Source organism: Portunus trituberculatus, chromosome 21 (assembly GCF_017591435.1).
Source record: "Portunus trituberculatus isolate SZX2019 chromosome 21, ASM1759143v1, whole genome shotgun sequence".
Lineage (NCBI taxonomy): Eukaryota > Metazoa > Arthropoda > Malacostraca > Decapoda > Portunidae > Portunus > Portunus trituberculatus.
The window spans coordinates 12,633,121-12,650,474 of NC_059275.1; the positions used below are offsets into that span (position 1 = coordinate 12,633,121).

At 37.0% G+C, this 17,354-nt stretch overlaps 2 protein-coding genes across 5 annotated transcripts; one reads left to right on the top strand and one right to left on the bottom strand.

Moving 5' to 3' along the window:
* The first annotated feature begins 26 nt into the window (after positions 1–26).
* Positions 27–8,282, top strand: LOC123507242 (WD repeat domain-containing protein 83-like). Of its 2 annotated transcripts, none has more exons than XM_045259991.1 (9): positions 27–142; positions 498–604; positions 729–864; positions 1,070–1,271; positions 1,637–1,769; positions 2,066–2,205; positions 2,821–2,921; positions 4,926–5,087; positions 7,842–8,282. In XM_045259991.1, exons 2-8 carry the CDS (start codon positions 520–522, stop codon positions 5,041–5,043), a joined length of 915 nt encoding a protein of 304 aa, XP_045115926.1. In that variant the 5' UTR covers positions 27–142; positions 498–519; the 3' UTR covers positions 5,044–5,087; positions 7,842–8,282. The 2 variants fall into 2 exon arrangements, with proteins under 2 accessions (XP_045115926.1, XP_045115925.1); XM_045259990.1 differs by having other exon boundaries at positions 30–185.
* On the bottom strand, positions 5,508–13,730 carry LOC123507243 (small integral membrane protein 14-like). Of its 3 annotated transcripts, XM_045259993.1 has the most exons (6): positions 13,589–13,722; positions 13,236–13,297; positions 10,125–10,208; positions 8,324–8,372; positions 7,825–7,976; positions 5,508–7,343 (listed from the first exon to the last, which is right to left on the bottom strand). In XM_045259993.1, exons 3-6 carry the CDS (start codon positions 10,197–10,199, stop codon positions 7,305–7,307), a joined length of 315 nt encoding a protein of 104 aa, XP_045115928.1. In that variant the 5' UTR covers positions 10,200–10,208; positions 13,236–13,297; positions 13,589–13,722; the 3' UTR covers positions 5,508–7,304. The 3 variants fall into 3 exon arrangements, with proteins under 3 accessions (XP_045115928.1, XP_045115929.1, XP_045115927.1); XM_045259994.1 differs by lacking the exon at positions 13,236–13,297 and having other exon boundaries at positions 13,589–13,730; XM_045259992.1 differs by lacking the exons at positions 13,236–13,297; positions 13,589–13,722 and having other exon boundaries at positions 5,508–6,061; positions 7,264–7,343.
* Between the last annotated feature and the right edge of the window lie 3,624 nt (positions 13,731–17,354).

Below are 17,354 nucleotides of genomic sequence, written 5' to 3' on the forward strand. Positions count from 1 at the left end.
ACTCTTGAAGCGAAATAGCCGAAACGTTATAGCGGTGAGAACGAAAAGGATGAAAACAAACACCGCCAGCTGACGAAGAAGAGCTTGAGGGAACACTGAAGCTGACCCATTGACGAGGAACTTAGGGAGACGAGATCCTAAGGTGATGCAAGGAGTATTATGTAACAGATGAGAAAGGAAAAAAGGTGAGATAAAAATGTCATGAAGTGTTGAGCGTATTTTCTCTGCGTGGTGAAATATATTTGTTATTTTTCATCTTGTTATTGCGGATGAGGATTGTTGTTCAAACCTGAAACTCCACTTTGAAATTCATACTAATCCCCGCTTCAATTGCGTAAAGTGTATGTCTTAAATTGTTTGTATTCAATGTGGATTACTGTTTTATTTAACTATTTACTTTTGTAAAATAATTAAAATGATAAAGAATGATGTACTACAATCCTGACAGGAACATGCATACCATGATTATACTTATAGGCTGTGTCATTCATTTCCAGGCTGACCACCTTGTAGGTGAAGATGTCATCTGGGGAGGGTCCACCAACCCATCTGGTGCGTGTACTGGAGTGCAAGCAAGGAGCGGTGAGGGCTGTCAGGTTCAATGGTGAGTGTCTTGTGAATGATGTCTGGCAGATCAGGAGTCTGCTTGTCTAAGTGGTTCTGATACAATCATGGGCTGCACATTTCATGCTGCTGTATTCTATGTTTCATTATTCTGTATGTTTCAGTGGATGGGGGCTACTGTCTAACCTGTGGTTCTGATAAATCAGTCAAGCTATGGAACCCTCACAAAGGAACCCTCCTACACACCTATGCTGGCCATGGATACGAGGTCCTGGACGCTAGGGGTTCCTGTGACAACTCGTAAGTATTGTCATTCCTCTGAAATGCAGGGTTAGTGTAGCTATGTCGGTCTTTACCTTCTGGATTATATTATTTTCTTTAAGGTCATGAGAGTTATTATGAAGTATGTTTTCAATAATATTTTCCATTGAGCTTCTGGACGGCTTTAAAAACCTAAGATTTTCTCACACTGTAGAATTTTGTGTTCATTTGTACTTCCTTCCAGACTCATTGGGTCGTGCGGTCTGGATAAATCAGTAATGATGTGGAACGTGAGCACTGGAGAGTCACTGCGCAAGTTTCGAGGTCATGCAGCGAGGGTGAATTGTGTATGCTTCAATGAGGAGTCGACAGTCATACTGTCTGGTTCCATGGATGGCAAGGTCAAGGTATGGGACTTGCGCAGCCGCAGGAATGACCCCATTCAGGTGAGTGGCCTTGGTGGAGACTAAGAACAAACAGCTTTGTTGTTTGTCTATGTTCTTGTTTTGTTGCTTTGTTTCTTATTTTTTTCCAGCTATACAGTACGTACTACATATCTATATCTGATGCTGCTTTCAAGAGTTGCTTTGAAACTTTATCAACACCTGGAGAATAGGAAACAGTGGACAAATTTGAAGAAGACCCCATTCCAGCATCAACCTTGGGTACAAGGGATAATAAAGGGAAAGAATATAGAGAGACCAGCCATTATCAATAATGGAAAGAAATATTAAAAGCAATGTTGTATTTTTCTCTTTATTTTTATTTCTTTTTTCATTTTAGGTGCTAATATGTTTTGCTGCTATTTCAGGACTTAGATGAAGCCAAGGACTCTGTGATGACAGTGAGCATTTCATCCCACCTGATCTTGACGGCGTCTCTGGATGGCTACACCAGAGTGTATGACCTTCGCAATGGTCAGCTCACCTCAAACTGCATTGGTGGTATGGACTGTTGTTTGGACATCAAGCATCTCAAACATTATTGCTTATTATTCTGCCTTGAGTTCATCTAAAAGTCTAAGAGATACAGAAAATCTGTTAAAAATCTGTTAGTAAGGAAATATTCAAGTCATCATTGCATCATAAGACTGCTGACAGCATTAACATGACAATTAGATCTACAGTGTGTTGATTAATAAGTACCATCCTCTACTTCTGGGTAGGATATTAGATTGTGTTATACACCAGAGTAATTATTGTAAACAGGTTTGCTCTTGATATTTATCACAATATTCTAGAGAGTGTGACGTGTGCCTCCCTCAGTGGGGACAGCCAGTGCATTCTGACCTCCAGCCTTGGCTCCTCCCTGAGACTCATGGACCGAGAGACGGGAGAGCTCCTTGCCCAGTACTCAGGCCACAACAGCAAAGACTATAAGGTAACAATAAAAAAATCATTAGATCTCTTTTAATGAAAAGTTGTAACATTTGATGAGCTGACTTGTCTGGCAGTCATAACCAAAGATCTGTCAGAATAATCTTGGTATTAGCCATCAAGACTGGAATTCTTACCTACTCCATTTTCTGGAGGTAGAGTGGGGGAGAAGGTATTGCAGCAATTTTTTTTTTTTTTCTTTTTTTTTTTTTTAGCCTCCTTTATATGTAAAAACTGTTTTTAAGTGTTAAGTGAAAGAATAATGTTGTGTGAAATATACTTCCAAAGTAGATGGAGCTTGAGATCAGTTCAACCATGTGTGACATGCAATGCTGAGGACAGCATGTTGGTTTGTGGCACGGCATGCCATGAAGGTTTGCTGATGTGACTGAAAAATTTTTTAAGTACTTGGTATTTTCTTTTCAGTCAGAACTTGTTCAGTGAGTAATATGAATGATATACTTGCTTTAAATTATAAGAATCCTAGTTTTTAATTAGATTTTTTAATAACCACAGTTTTCATCAAGTGTACATGACTCAACACAGCATTCTGTTGTATATACCATGTCACAGGTGTCAGCATCTTCATACATAAGTTCATGTAATACATGCTTTTCAGGTGGAGAGTTGCTTCACACCCTCTGACACCCACGTAATGTCAGGCTCTGAGGATGGTTGTGTCTACTGCTGGGACCTTGTGCAGTCCACTCTCACCAATAAGTAAGTAAAGCAACACTTTTATCTCAACACCAAAAAGTGAGAGGTGTTTTTCATTATCATCAGTAATCTCATAATTTTGAAAGGCAGTATGCCTGTTCATCTCATGGTAGCTTGCCAAGCTGTATGCTCTCTAAATCTCCTTGCATGTGAGAAGATAACAAGGTTCCTTTACACAACATAATTCCAACTTTTCATGGAGCTTTCTTAGAAATTTAGCAGCCACATTCAGACTTTACTCTTTTCATCTGATCATTCCACCATTCAGTTTTTCTAGTAATATATATATATATATATATATATATATATATATATATATATATATATATATATATATATATATATATATAGTCAGCATCGAAAGTGATGACGCAGTATAGTTTTTGTTTCATACCCTTTGAAAAATATTTAATATATCCATATTTTATGTTACTTATCTTTACTCAAATAGTACTGTATTGCATTGCCTTTCTTCGTAAGGCAGCTCTGAAGATGGTTCAGAACAGATAAAGCTAGGTTTTGTAGGAGGGAAGGTGTCTGGTTTCCCCAGATGTCATGGATATGGGTGATGAGCCTATCCACTGTGGAGACATCACGGCCTCGTAATTGGCGTTCCATCAAGCTACAGCTGATCTCAATTGGATTAAAATCCAGACTGTTACCTAGCCAGTCTTTGATGTAGTCAGCGTCAACCCACTCTAACCAGTTATTAATTAGTTTGGCAGTGTGAGTCATTGCACCATCCTACATGAATATTTCACCTTTGCATTTTATGAAACAGTCCTCCAGATGGTCAGCAAAAAGCTCTTTGTTGACAGAGAGATTCTTTGATAGCATTACTAAAGTCCCTGTCCCATGATACCCAAATTTTTGGCAGCATATTCATATGCTTATATTGTTTCGTAAACTTAAATGTAGTGTGATCCTGTTACTAAGGTGTTGAATATTAATATTAGGCAGATGTATGTGATATTTGAAGATATATTTAGGTTTTATTCAACATTATTATTGTGATACTGGTTTTAAGGCAACATGGCTAGGAGGTGATGTAGCATTCAAGTTGTGACAGTGGTGTAGCATACAAAATTTTACATGAAATGAGATAGTGATAGATAAAAGTTACAAAACTAGCTCAATTTTTCCAGTTTTCATAAAAAAATATATCAGATGCACATATATTTTAATTTACACAGCAAAATATCATTTATAATACTTTTTATTGGTATTACAGGGACGAAATAGACATGCAATAATAATTGCCAATATGAGGCAGTCATGCCTCAAAAGATACCTCTTCTCTGTTGTTCATTTATTAATAGAACACTTTCATATAATCTGTTTGTTTGATTTTAGACAGCAATATCTCATTCATTATAATTTGTAGTTCATTTTTTTAAGGTGAAAGTAGCATGCATGAAACACTCCCTTAGATGTACAACTCACCTTCACTATGGAGGCAATTCATACAAAATGGAAGTTTTTTTGTTAATTGGCCAAAAGAGGTCACTAATTTCATCCTGATAAATTTAGCTGTGTGTCACAGGTACTCCATTTCTTGAAGAATATTTCTGACCCACAGTTTTATATTCAAGATTTAATTCTGATTTAACAGTAATATTTTTCCACTAATAGTACAGTTTAATCCCACCTCATTATATATATATATATATATATATATATATATATATATATATATATATATATATATATATATATATATATATATATATATATATATTGAGAGAGAGAGAGAGAGAGAGAATAGATAAAACATTAAATATTTTCTTTTTTATCACATGATAGTTGATCACTACTACAAGCAAATTGGCATCTGCAAATCCTTATTTTCTGAGTGTGTGATTAGTGTACTGTTACATTAAGAAAGAGTTTGGGACATAAATTTATGGAAACTCTCTCTTAATGTAACAAATAAGTCATCTAATCACTTCACTCTGTTGTGCTAACTTATTTTGGTAAACCAGATGAAAACCAGCATTTCTTTGACAGACTAGAGCATCGAGGCAGTACAGTGGTCCACTCCCTGAACCCACACCCTTCCCAACCCTTCCTGCTCACTGCTTCCCTGGGTCAAGTGTGGCTGTGGTCAGCACATCCACAGACCTGAACACTGTACAGATGTGCATGTGTGCATTCATACAGTGTGGTGAAGTGAGTACATTTTTATGCCACCATCTATGGCGTCATTTCCATTATATATATCAGGATGAAATCTGGATTATAGCCAGACAGCCAAATAATTCAGTTTTTATCACAAGACCTTCATCTTCATTGCAAGTGAAGTTTTACCCTAAGCAACATGTTAGAATGAAAGGGGGTGGCTGAAAGTAATGCTATGTAGCCCCAACTTCTAAATATTTTGACATCACCAGCACATTGCTCCACACAATGCCTCACACAGTATAAGGATACTGATACAGAACCAGAGGCAATAGTATGGTTTTCATGAAATCAGAATTGGGCAGTCATTAGTATGCTACATTTATAAGATGATTAGTCTCTGAACTCAGGACTTCCATAGAGAGGAAGCTGAAAAACCTTTCCACACTAATAGATAATGAAAGACAAGTATGTTATTCATGTTTATTTGTGCAAAGTGAAAGTTCCATACAATAACAAACCTTCCCTAGATAACACACAATTGGGAGTGGTGTAGGAAGTAGGTAAAAAAAAAAATGAATCTGTAACTAATGTGCACAAAGTGTCCTCTAGAAATGTTTAAACATTAATGCAAAACTAAAATTTACTTTATGACAGAAGAGTATTGACATGAACACAGTAAACAATTACTGATATTTTTTATGTATATTTTTTTCAAATGGGGTTGAACTATTTTTAATGTTTGTTTCTGTTGTTACATTTTACCCCGATATTAAATATTTCATGGTGCTAAGAATACATATATTTTTTTTTTCTAATTTATATCATTCATTATTATAATGCACAGTCCCCAAAAGTTAACTTAAAAAAAAAAAAAAAAAAAAAACTTTGCAACATGAAACACTGGACAGCCATTGAGTGTCACTCAGGCAGCACAGCAGCTCCTCTCATATATGCTGAATCAGCTTATACTTTGGAGTCACTGCTCACCTGCATCAGATAACAATCAGCAACTCAGAACAGCACTGCAAAAGTTAAGTTTGTCTCATTCTCACAGCATGCCCTGGAATCAGCAGATCCATTCTAGTCTAGTGAACCATTGCAAAGACACCAGAAAATATCATTGTTATCAGACCTCAAATGCAAAACCTATACTTTGGAAACACCTCACATTATACTCCAAGGAATTCCTAACAACCCAAACAATATCAAACTTATAATAACATATCAACCTTTAACATATCAACGTTGTGATGCTCCCATTGCTTTAAGACAGATTCCCATCACACACACAAATAAATTTACTTTAATGTGAGGGAGGAAGAAAAGATAATGTGTCAGGAGGATTCAAGCCTTTGTAAGGTCTACAGCAGTGTTGCCATTTCAGTAAATGATGAAGATGAGAGGTCAAAGTGGAGGTCTTGTGTCTTCTGCTTGGCTGTTGATTATGGACTGTTCTCTCTCTAATGGATAGTATAAATCATCTTATTCTTTTAAAACAGGGGCTGTTCAAATTTTGATATTTTTTACCAACACTCTGGTAACCAGTCAAGTTATCTCTAGGGTAGGTAGACTAGAGGTATGCATTTGCATATTCTGCTATGCATATAAATATAGATTAGATCTTGCTGATCAATATTACAAAGTAATTTTTCTGATTAATATTACCAAGTAGATAAACTATCAGTATAATGAAAATATATAAAGTATTGAGATTGTAACAATGCTGTAATAAATACATAGTTAATATTTTAAAAGTTATGTGGTGACTAAACACCGAATGGCAGTGTGGCACCTTGGGAAGGCTGCTTGGCAGGCCCAGTGCTTAATGCCACTGTAATTATTCACCGGAAAGACATAAGTACTTGGGACAGTTCTTTTGATCTGTCACCAAATCTGTTGAATCTTTCTGAAATCTTAGTAAAGCTTTGGAATTAAGGGCATTTGAAGCATTCTTAACATTGTACACGTGTGGATGAGAGAACCTGCAACATCACAACCTTGCCAGTGTTAGAAATTGCCACGGTCACAGTGGATCCTGAGTCACATGACATGACATTGCAGGAATAGTTTTTTCTTAGTTGTTTTGTGTTCCATATACTTAGGGAACCTTGGGAGAGACAGAAGTATGGTAATTTAGGAGTAACAAAAATGTGTTGTATTCTTGTGATAGTCAGGTGTCAATGTATCTGGAAAGTGTAAGAGACACATGTGGAACGAAGGTCACTTAGGGTTGAGGGTGAATCCGGAGCCAAGTGAGCGCAGGTGTTAGTTGGCTGTCGGAGGGGAGGGGGGAGCACCATCGTCCTGAGATGAGGGAGAAAAATGGACTGATGAAATATAAAATATTCTCCAGGCAGCAAGCCATGTGCTGCTAAATGGAAAGCAGCAACAATGGTCTAGTGACATGTCATGGTTAGATCATGTCATTACAAGATAAATAGACTTGCAAAATATGTAGGAATTGATAAATATTCAGGCAACAAGCCTTTGTGTATTGCAATGTTACAAAAAAAAGACATATCTTATTGAAATATTTTTACATGACTTTCCTGTTCTTAACTTTGAATGTTTAATGTTTTTAATAAAGATACTGATATTGCTAATATTAAATAGCTTAAATATATATAGAGTATAAATTTCTCATCAAATTTTATGTAAAAAAATTTGTACAAAAACAAGTAATTATTTGTTTCCTGAATTTTGTAAAGCATCATGCTGTAATGGAATGAAGTAGTGTTGAGTAGGATTCCTTCACACAAAACCAGGGAAGAAAGCAATCACTCACCTGGTTACTGTTTGCAGGCTTGGCATTGGGGTCAGAGCGCAGGGAGCTGGGTCTCATGAGGAACAGAACAAAAGCCAAGAAGGTCCACATAACAGCCAGCAGTGTGGTGTTCTCCATACCACCTGTTGTGATGGAAGAACTTGGCCCTGGCACTGAAACAAAGATGAAGTACCATTACCATCTTTTCCTCAAGAACAAGCCATATTACTTCATGTCACATTTTCACACACCTCTATCTGGCTGTCATGCCAGACCTGTGTGTCTGCTACCTCATCAAGGCTTCCATTTTTTTTAATCTAAAAGAAATACAGAACTTTCATATACCAGAAACAAGTGTCATTATCTCACATTACATGAAAAACTGTTCTGTAGAAACACAAGATAAAACCACTTTTCCTCTCTATAATATGTATAAAAGTAACTCTTGGTGCAAATAAAAAAAAAAAACATCTCATTCACATCCAGCACTTGCACTACTGTTCACTGCTGCTTTACTCACACTCTGAGAAGCACTCATTATCTGTGCAGTAACTCTGGGATTGCCGCAGCTGCAAGTAAAATCACAGGTATGAACACATGGGTAAATAAAAGTATATATGCATCCTCAACCCATGAAAAGTATACATATAAGGTTTCCATAACAAAAGGAAGTAATTATGTAATTATGGAAGGGAATTTCTTGTAAATGACTTGAAGTGGACAATGGTGAGCAAAGAGACACCTAAAACACTCAGACTGTGGGCACACCATAAGGCTCACAAATACACAACCATAACACAAAATAACTGCTATACAGTACATGGCAGGTGCCCTGCAAAGTGTTGCAAAAACATTGCCATTTGCAACTTTTTAGCAAGTAACAGTCATGATCACCTGGCTACCAAGTAGTGTAAATTGTCACAATTTGCTGCCTAGTGAGAGCTCATCAAGCTGTGTGGTCAAGTATTACTGCTCTATCTTCATTCCCTGCCATCCTGGTGGGCTCCTTACTGCCACTCTGTCTTCTACCTTAAAATAGCACACTTAGCCATACCAGTCTTCTCTACAAGTCTTGACAGTGTGATCTGTCCCCTCACAATGATTCACTCATTCTTAATCCCAAGTCTGCTTTTTTATTTTATTCTTGTTTGACATTCTTTTCATAATGCTGCTGCATCTCTACCTCACTATAGTTTATACTTTTCAACAGTTTTTGGCTTCTTTACATTCTTAATGGACTGTCTCACAACTATTAAAGTTAAACATTATCATATCAACTCTTACACCAACTACATTTGTTCTATCTTTGCACCATATCAAACAACAATAGAACTGTGTGGGAGAAGAATGAGATATAACAAGCTGTGTCTTACTCCTAAAATATGAATCGCAAAAAGTTGGAAAAAAAAAAAAAAAAAAAAAAAAAGCTGTACAACAAATAGTACAAAGAGACCAACACTGAGTACAGATGTCCTCTGCTATCACTGCCACATGACCCTCAACCATCCACACTAAAACAATATGTTATCTGAGACTTCATTATGTGCTGTATTCATAAACAATACTACTTTGAGAAATTAATTTCTAGAATTTTGAATTACAAGAGAACTTGATAAAGGAAAGTTAATAGAAGTTACCGATATTCATAACTTAATGACAGCCTATACACGGGTGAACAACATTTGCAGATTCAAAACTCATGTAACCACCATGACTATATTCAAGCTCTAGGAGTATACTGCAGGTTGAAGGCCTTCCTAACCATCTCTGTTCATCTCTGCTAGTTGAGAGGTACAGCAAGGATGAGGAGCCATGGCTGAAGGTCACTAAGTCAACACCTGCTATGTTAGCTTAGGATGTCTTGGCAGGACACACTGGTCTGATCCCTTTTATCAGACCTGCCAATGAAGAGCTACTGATCCTGAAGCTAAATCTAACAATAAATGTATTCAAAGACAAAGTTCTTTATAGTGCTATCTAGTGCAGCCTTTCATGTCACATATCACTACACAAATCAAGGGAAATAACAGGTGGTGGGAGGCTGTCAGGTGTGACACTGGTGTCACCGCTGTCATTCAAAAGAGGTGAGTATATTCAACCAATATATATATATATATATATATATATATATATATATATATATATATATATATATATCAAAGCAATTTGTTAGATATGGAGAAAACATTCTTGCTAGCTTGGTGTTCTAAATAATTCAAAAGTGAAGATGAATTATCAGTATCAGGTGTAAATTTGCTGGCCAAGCTATTGAAACACACCACCTGTTGAGAGTAATGAGGGCCCAGTCCCCAGTGACTCACCAGAGATAGGAGTCGCCTCATGGCCATCTCGTGGCTCCACACACACTCACACGGATCAAATCCTCCATCGGCCATTTTGTTGCTCTGAAAGTAAAATGAATCGCACTTAATACTTGATAATGTTTTCTTCAATGTTTTCATCTCTCCATTACTTTCATTAGTGTGTGTACACAATTCATGTGATCTCAAACCAAATTTAATTTTATTTCAGATCAACTTGTCACTGTATGAAAAGGAAAGAGAAGGAAGTAAAATTTGAACAATGTACAGACTAAGGAAGGGCTTGGGAGTACTGACCATAAAGTATCTATCCGAAAACCAGCCCTGCAATGTTTGGGAAGGAGGTGGATCAGTCATCAAAAGATTCCCAATCTTCAAGTTAAATTGGATGGCAACACAGGGAAGAAACATCAGAAGCATGGTTTATTTCCTTTATGTTACTGCTGGATGAAATTAGGATCTTACACACACACACACACTAAGAAAAAAAAACTAGATAAGTGTGGCAATGATTCAACCCAGACTGAAATGTATGCAATATTTATTATTATGAAAACTTCAATGTGGTTTGAGAAATCCATAAAAGAAAAAAAAAAAAAGAAAACTGGCTAACAAGTGATAAGCCTAGAGTTAAAAGGAAATCTCTCTCTCTCTCTCTCTCTCTCTCTCTCTCTCTCTCTCTCTCTCTCTCTCTCTGCCAAACACACATACACACAACAAAAATAGAAACTCAATGCCCATATATAAAAGGAAGAAACGGGAGATGTAAGAAGAAAAAGGAGGGAAGGTTGAGGCTGGAGAAAGATGATGAGGATTAAAGGAAAAGAAGTTAAGGAAGAACAGGTCACTGAGGAAGGAGGGAAAGAGAGAAGGTAATAAGTGAGATCATATCGTGGAGGAGAGAATGTAAAAAAAGGATAAGGAAGAATGGATGGGCTTTAGAGCAGTAAAGAAAGTAAATAGAGCATGGAAAGAGAAGGAAGGTGAGCAGGAAAAAAAGAATACAGTGAGTGAGTGTTGGAAGTAGCAAAGGAGAGCTGCATATCTTAAAAAGGTGGTACAGTTCTTACATTCATTAGCCTGTATGATGAATCACTGTACAAACACCATATGATACTAATGATTATTGAAGTATATATAGAACTATGCACAAAGAATTTCTGCACATTCATTCAGGCAGACTTGCACATCTATCACTGTATCATAACTTGTGCATGATTACCATATACTGACAAGTATCTCAGACATCAAGCTATATCTTATTAGTGATTTCAAGATCAGGAACCTTCCCAGCTGTTTGAATGATATTAGACTGAATCCTATCCCCTCCCATACTCACTAAATTGCACACCTTCATATTTAGCCCACCACTTTTTACTTTGCCTTTCTGGATGGCTGGAAAGATTATTCAAGAAGATGAGACACAAAATCTTGCCTTACATAAAATATACATTGCTTGGAAGGAAATATTGGAGCATAAGAGTCTGTGTAAAAGCAAGGATTGTGCACTATTCATGACAGCAAGTGCTTTCCAAATTCTCCACATGTCCCTTGCTTGAGTTCATTGTCTGTGATCCAGAGATTCTAAACAGCCACATGTCTTATGAGCCTATATGCAGTAGATGTGGTCTTTCTTAAATGTCCAGAAACTGGGACATGGGGTGCAATGAGACATGCTGTCATGATTAGCACAAAACTCCCTGCTTTTTCATTCCCTTTACACAGATGACCTTGAAATCAGTGATATGCAATAGGCTCTGATGTTTAACAGAGATTTCCCAATGTATCAACCGAAACTCATGATAGGAAGCTGTATGCACACATCTGTCACAGGGACTAAACTGGTGTCTTATAGGGTGTTTGAGTCTTCATACACAGAAACACCATCCGCAAACCAATGCAAAAATTGTAAAAATATACATTCATAAACCAATTTGTGTTGTGAACACAAATGTTCATGAACCAAGGTTCTACTGAAACATAGTAGCTTGATTTCCAGTTCAAATAAATGGTCACAGTGGATATTAGAAGATAAACAGTTCAGTTTCAAGCTTCTACAGAATATTGCAATTAGTTATTTTTCACCATAACTTTGATTCCCCAATTGAATAATAAACAAGAGCAAACAATTCCTGGAGGTAGATGCACATTAGCTTGATATACAGAGTGAATAAACTGGGATGAATACAGATTGATATGTGTGCAGGTGTATGTGCCTGTGGTGGTGGATCCTGTACTACAACCCTGGACAGAGGAAGGAGGAAGCAATATTGTGACAGGAAAAACAAAACAATAATTGTGCAATCCACATCAGCAAGAGTACTTTTCTTATGTCAGTTCCCATGTGTCACCAGGTAAGACAAAGATTTCCACAGTTTCAATGGATAATCAAATCATTATTTTACATAGTATAATATAACTAAAATTTCAAAAGGTAAAAAAGAAATATTTTCCTGAGATGTAACATTTAGGAATGGTATAAAATAACTATGTTCTTGACTTTTGGCACCTCATATTCTACTTATTAGCACCAATCTCTCTCTCTCTCTCTCTCTCTCTCTCTCTCTCTCTCTCTCTCTCTCTGTATTGAAATAGGTAGCTTAAAGTAAAACCAGTGGTGACTATAAGGGTCCTATTATATTATTGTTATTATAATATTATTATTATTATTATTATTATTATTGTTATTATTACCATTACTATTAGCATTGCTATTACTATCATTATTCTTATTTTTATCATTATCATTATTATTATTAATTACTATTATTATTGATTAGTCATAACGATTCTTCAGATATGTCATCCACTTAATTTTTTAAATATTCCAAACAGTGAAATAAAACAAATAAGTAATAGAATAAATAAATAAAAACCTTAATATGATTAATTTTCCGAATACATCGCACTAAAAACAAGAGGAAAGGGGAGAATAAAGTCTCTATCCCGTTATCTCTCCATTTACCGCCGTAGTGTTAAAGTAGCCACTCAAGATCTAGCACACGACAATATTGCCTAGATACTGATGGGACGCTGCTGCTTTGTGCTTACTGCCACAACACTGGGTGCACAACACACCTAGGGCCTGCATCACTCAGAGCTACTCATTACCGTAATAGTGGAGGCGGGTGACAGCGAGGCGCGGCTCCACTCGACCTTCACATCTTCCACTCCTTCCACACACCATAAAAACAGGGAACCATATTTAACGCTTATCTGAAGCACACCAGTACACAATCTACACGCAAATCCACTAACACGTTTAACACCACCACCAAGGAGGGGGAGATAAGAGGCATACTCGACAGAACACCACAAACAAACATAAATAATCACAAAAAACAGTTATCTGACAGAAATTTCACCGCCCACTTCTCCATTGCCAGTAACCTCCTTAATATTTCTCTGCCATTTACATGAACTCATTACCCAGTCATCCCAGATATTGTGCGCTTGTGTTTTACCTTTAATCAACGCAGGTGTGAGGCCAAGTGAGCGAGAGGTGTGGAGGGAAGCACGAAACAGGAACAAGTTGCCAGGGCCGCCCCTCTGTTTACTTCCAGCTGACGTTGCAGTAGACACTGTTCCTCTCTGTGACGTGCCGACTTCTGGCAAAAGTGGCAACTCTCTCCTCTCTTACTTATCTCCTCTCCTCTCTTGCCTTAATTTTTCTCCCCCACGTTGGTCTGTTATCATTGGCCTATTGCTTTATGCTGTGTACTTATTGATTTGTATCTCTTTAGGTAATGTCAGCACAGTTTTTAGGTCAGTTCCTCGCTCATAATGGCTATTTTTCTTTATGATGTTATGTTATTTTGTCTATTTAATTTAGTTTTCACCCCTTTCTTCTTTTTTCTCCTTCCTTGTTTATATTTAATGGTAGTTAGATTTTGTGTTTATTTATCATTTTTTTTATTTGCTCGTTTTGCATGCAGTTCGATAGATTCATATGCTTTATATAATGTCCCTTGCATTTTTCTTTTTGAGTACCGTACCGTAGTACTTAGGTAGGTAATTTATTTATTTTACTATCAATCGTTACTCTATCAATTCATTTCTTGTCCAATTTTTTATTGGGCATTTAAGTCTTTCTCTATCTGTGTGTGTGTGTGTGTGTGTGTGTGTGTGTGTCACTTGTTTTGTTGTTCATTCATTCTTTATTCATAATGTAGCTAATTCCATCGTGCAGCATTAATATTTACAGTTCTTCGCATATATTTTTTTTTTCTCTTCCCCCTTAACCTTCTTACCAGTGTGCCCCGCTTTCTCTTTCTTGTTTTTGTGTTTTCTGGATAACCTTCCTTAGGGACTTATTACTTCTGTGTATTGCTTATCGTTAAGGTGGGTTCACACGTGTCATTATGCGACTGAAATTGCAAGTCGCTAGAAGTATCGACTGAGCGAGCCCTTCTAGTCGGAACACGTTCACGCATAACGATTGGGAAGTATATCGGCTGGTTGGCAGGAAGTGCATGTAAACACCAAATTATATCCTCACAAATATTCAATCCTCACTTCCAACAACACCCTGCAGATAGAGAAACAGTTCTTGGAGAGTGGCAGCTATCTCATCGAACGTCGATTTGGGTAAGTTTTTTTTTTTTTTTTTTTTTTTCTTGCTGTATAATTCATTTTTGGGGCCTCAGATGTGCTCTTATTCCTTCACCAACTCCAACATCTTTACATCTGTGGACACCACATTTTCAAATCTTTGTCTGTGACGTCACAACGTAAACAAAGTCGCAAATCGACAGAACAAGACCAACATATTGGTCTTGTTTTTCCGACTGGTTTTTCCAGTCGTCAGGCACTAACGACTTGCAATTTCAGTGGTATATTGACAAGTGTGAACCCGCCATTACACTTATTTCATAGTCTTGTATTTATTTTGAGAATTTTTTTCCTTGTAGGTAAGCTACAGCACACGTAGCATACATGTTTATTCCAACCCCATAATTCTTATTGTCTTCATTCATTCATTCGTCACATATTTGTTATTGTCATTTATTTGTATTAGAGTTTTGCAGGGTTTCTGACCAATATTTGTTTCATTTTTCGTTAATCACATGTTCTCTTCCCTTCATGTTATTTTTTTTTTTCTCTTAGTTGCTTGTTTTTTTTTTTTTTTTTTTTTTTTCTTATCTGATAGTACGTAAGTGGTTTTCCGACTCAGAGTATCTTCTTTTATCTTACTTTTTTTTTTTTTCCTATAAGATATTCCTCCTCTAATAAACACCTCACGTGTTCTGAATACATATGTTTTCCTCTTGATTACAAGATACAACAGCTAGTGTTAGATACAAGCTCCACGGTTAGATCGATAGCTTTGATTTCCTTATTGTTGTTCGCTGTTTTGAACCTGATAATAAAGATACACTCTTTTATCATACTACCACGAAACAAAGTGAGTCAGTATGTGCTTCTGTCATTTAATACACAGTTATCTCGGTAATCTATAACATTGCTACACATCTATGACAACCTAGTGTTCGCCAATAATGCCTTCATTGCGTATTGATGTGCATATGTACTGTAATGATGACATTTCGTAGAGATTGCAGTAGTATATTGCTGACATACGAAGAGAAAAGGATAAAAAGGAAAAAGAATGTGTAAAATAACCTCTTAAAGTGAATTAATAATGAACACACACACACACACACACAGAGAGAGAGAGAGAGAGAGAGAGAGAGAGAGAGAGAGAGAGAGTGTGTGTGTAGTCTTTATTATGAGAGCTCCCATTATTGTTTTGTGAGATTTCCTTAGAACACACAAAAAAAAAAAAAAAAAATTCCTCAGATATAGAAATATTTTCTCAAGTTTACAAATAATGAATTTAAAAGCTTATTTTTACAGCAAAACTACTTGCCGAGATCCCTTCCCAAGAATGGAACGCAGCTGACTGCTGTTTGGCCAATCAAAAGTCCCTTTTATCATTATCATTTGAGAGTGATAGTTATCATACAGGTCATATCCATAGTTCAAATAGTGGAGAAATGTTTACTATACCACCCTAAGACCAGTGTCAGGGTGCTCCTCAATACCACTACTCCTGCGAGCGAACATAGTGGTATTACGTACGATATTATCCCTCCATATGAAAGTATATAATATTATATCCTGGGTTCCACACCCCTCTGTTATCTTTGCTTAAACTTGTGCACAGAAGGAGCTAAGGAGCAGACATCCCAGTCAGAGCAATCACGATCATGTATCAGACCTTCACAAGCTACAGTTGCAGCAGCTTGCAACGAAACTACTCAACAACTCAAGATACCGTCACTTCCATTATATCCCCTGACGCCCCACTGCCACAACGAGCAGTCCACCACAACAACAACCAAACAAACTTGTCCTTACACCACCTCAGAGCATCTCCCAAGATGGACCGTTTCAAGAAAAGCACCATTTCTACTATTGTCAGATTTATTAATTCGTAATAACTTTGTTACATAATAGTCTACATTCAAATTCATGTACGAAATCCCTAAATATTTAATTTAACTCTATTCATTTAACTAATTCTGGAGTTGTGAGGTTTGGAGTTTTGCATACACTCCAGGTAGAACTATTTTGCTTTTATTATGTGTCTCTTCAAAATATATTTTCAGCCTCTCGGTTGCCGTTTTTTCATTTACAAACCGTGTATAATAATAATAATAATAATAATAATAATAATAATGATAATAATTGTTATTATTATTATTATTATTATTATTATTATTATTATTATTGTTTATAATGTCATTATCAATACACACACACATACGCACACGTCAGTTCACCTGGTAGCAGGCACCATATAACACACCACAGCACACCACACCATCACCACCACGGCCACTAGTGGTGGGCAGGAACCGTAAACTCAAGTATTCAAGGAACCGGTTTCTTGGGTCGGCGGAACAATCGGAACCGGTTCCGAAGCCGGCTCCACGTGGGATTGGTAGAGCGCGGCTGGTGAATACCGAATACCAGAGTCTCGGAACCGCCAGCGCAGTGTTTGATGAACACCAAGCGCGCTGGCCGTTCCGAGACTCTGGTATTCATCAGCCCGCGGAACCAGTTCAGGAATTGTTTCTCGGGGGAATCAGCAGAGCACGGCTAGTGAATACCAGAGTCTGAATCCCCAGCGCATTGCTTGCTGGTTACCAGGGAAGGGTGTAGTGTCCCAGGATTCATTTAGATTACTGGCTGGGATGATTTTAGAATACAAAGTACTGACTCCCG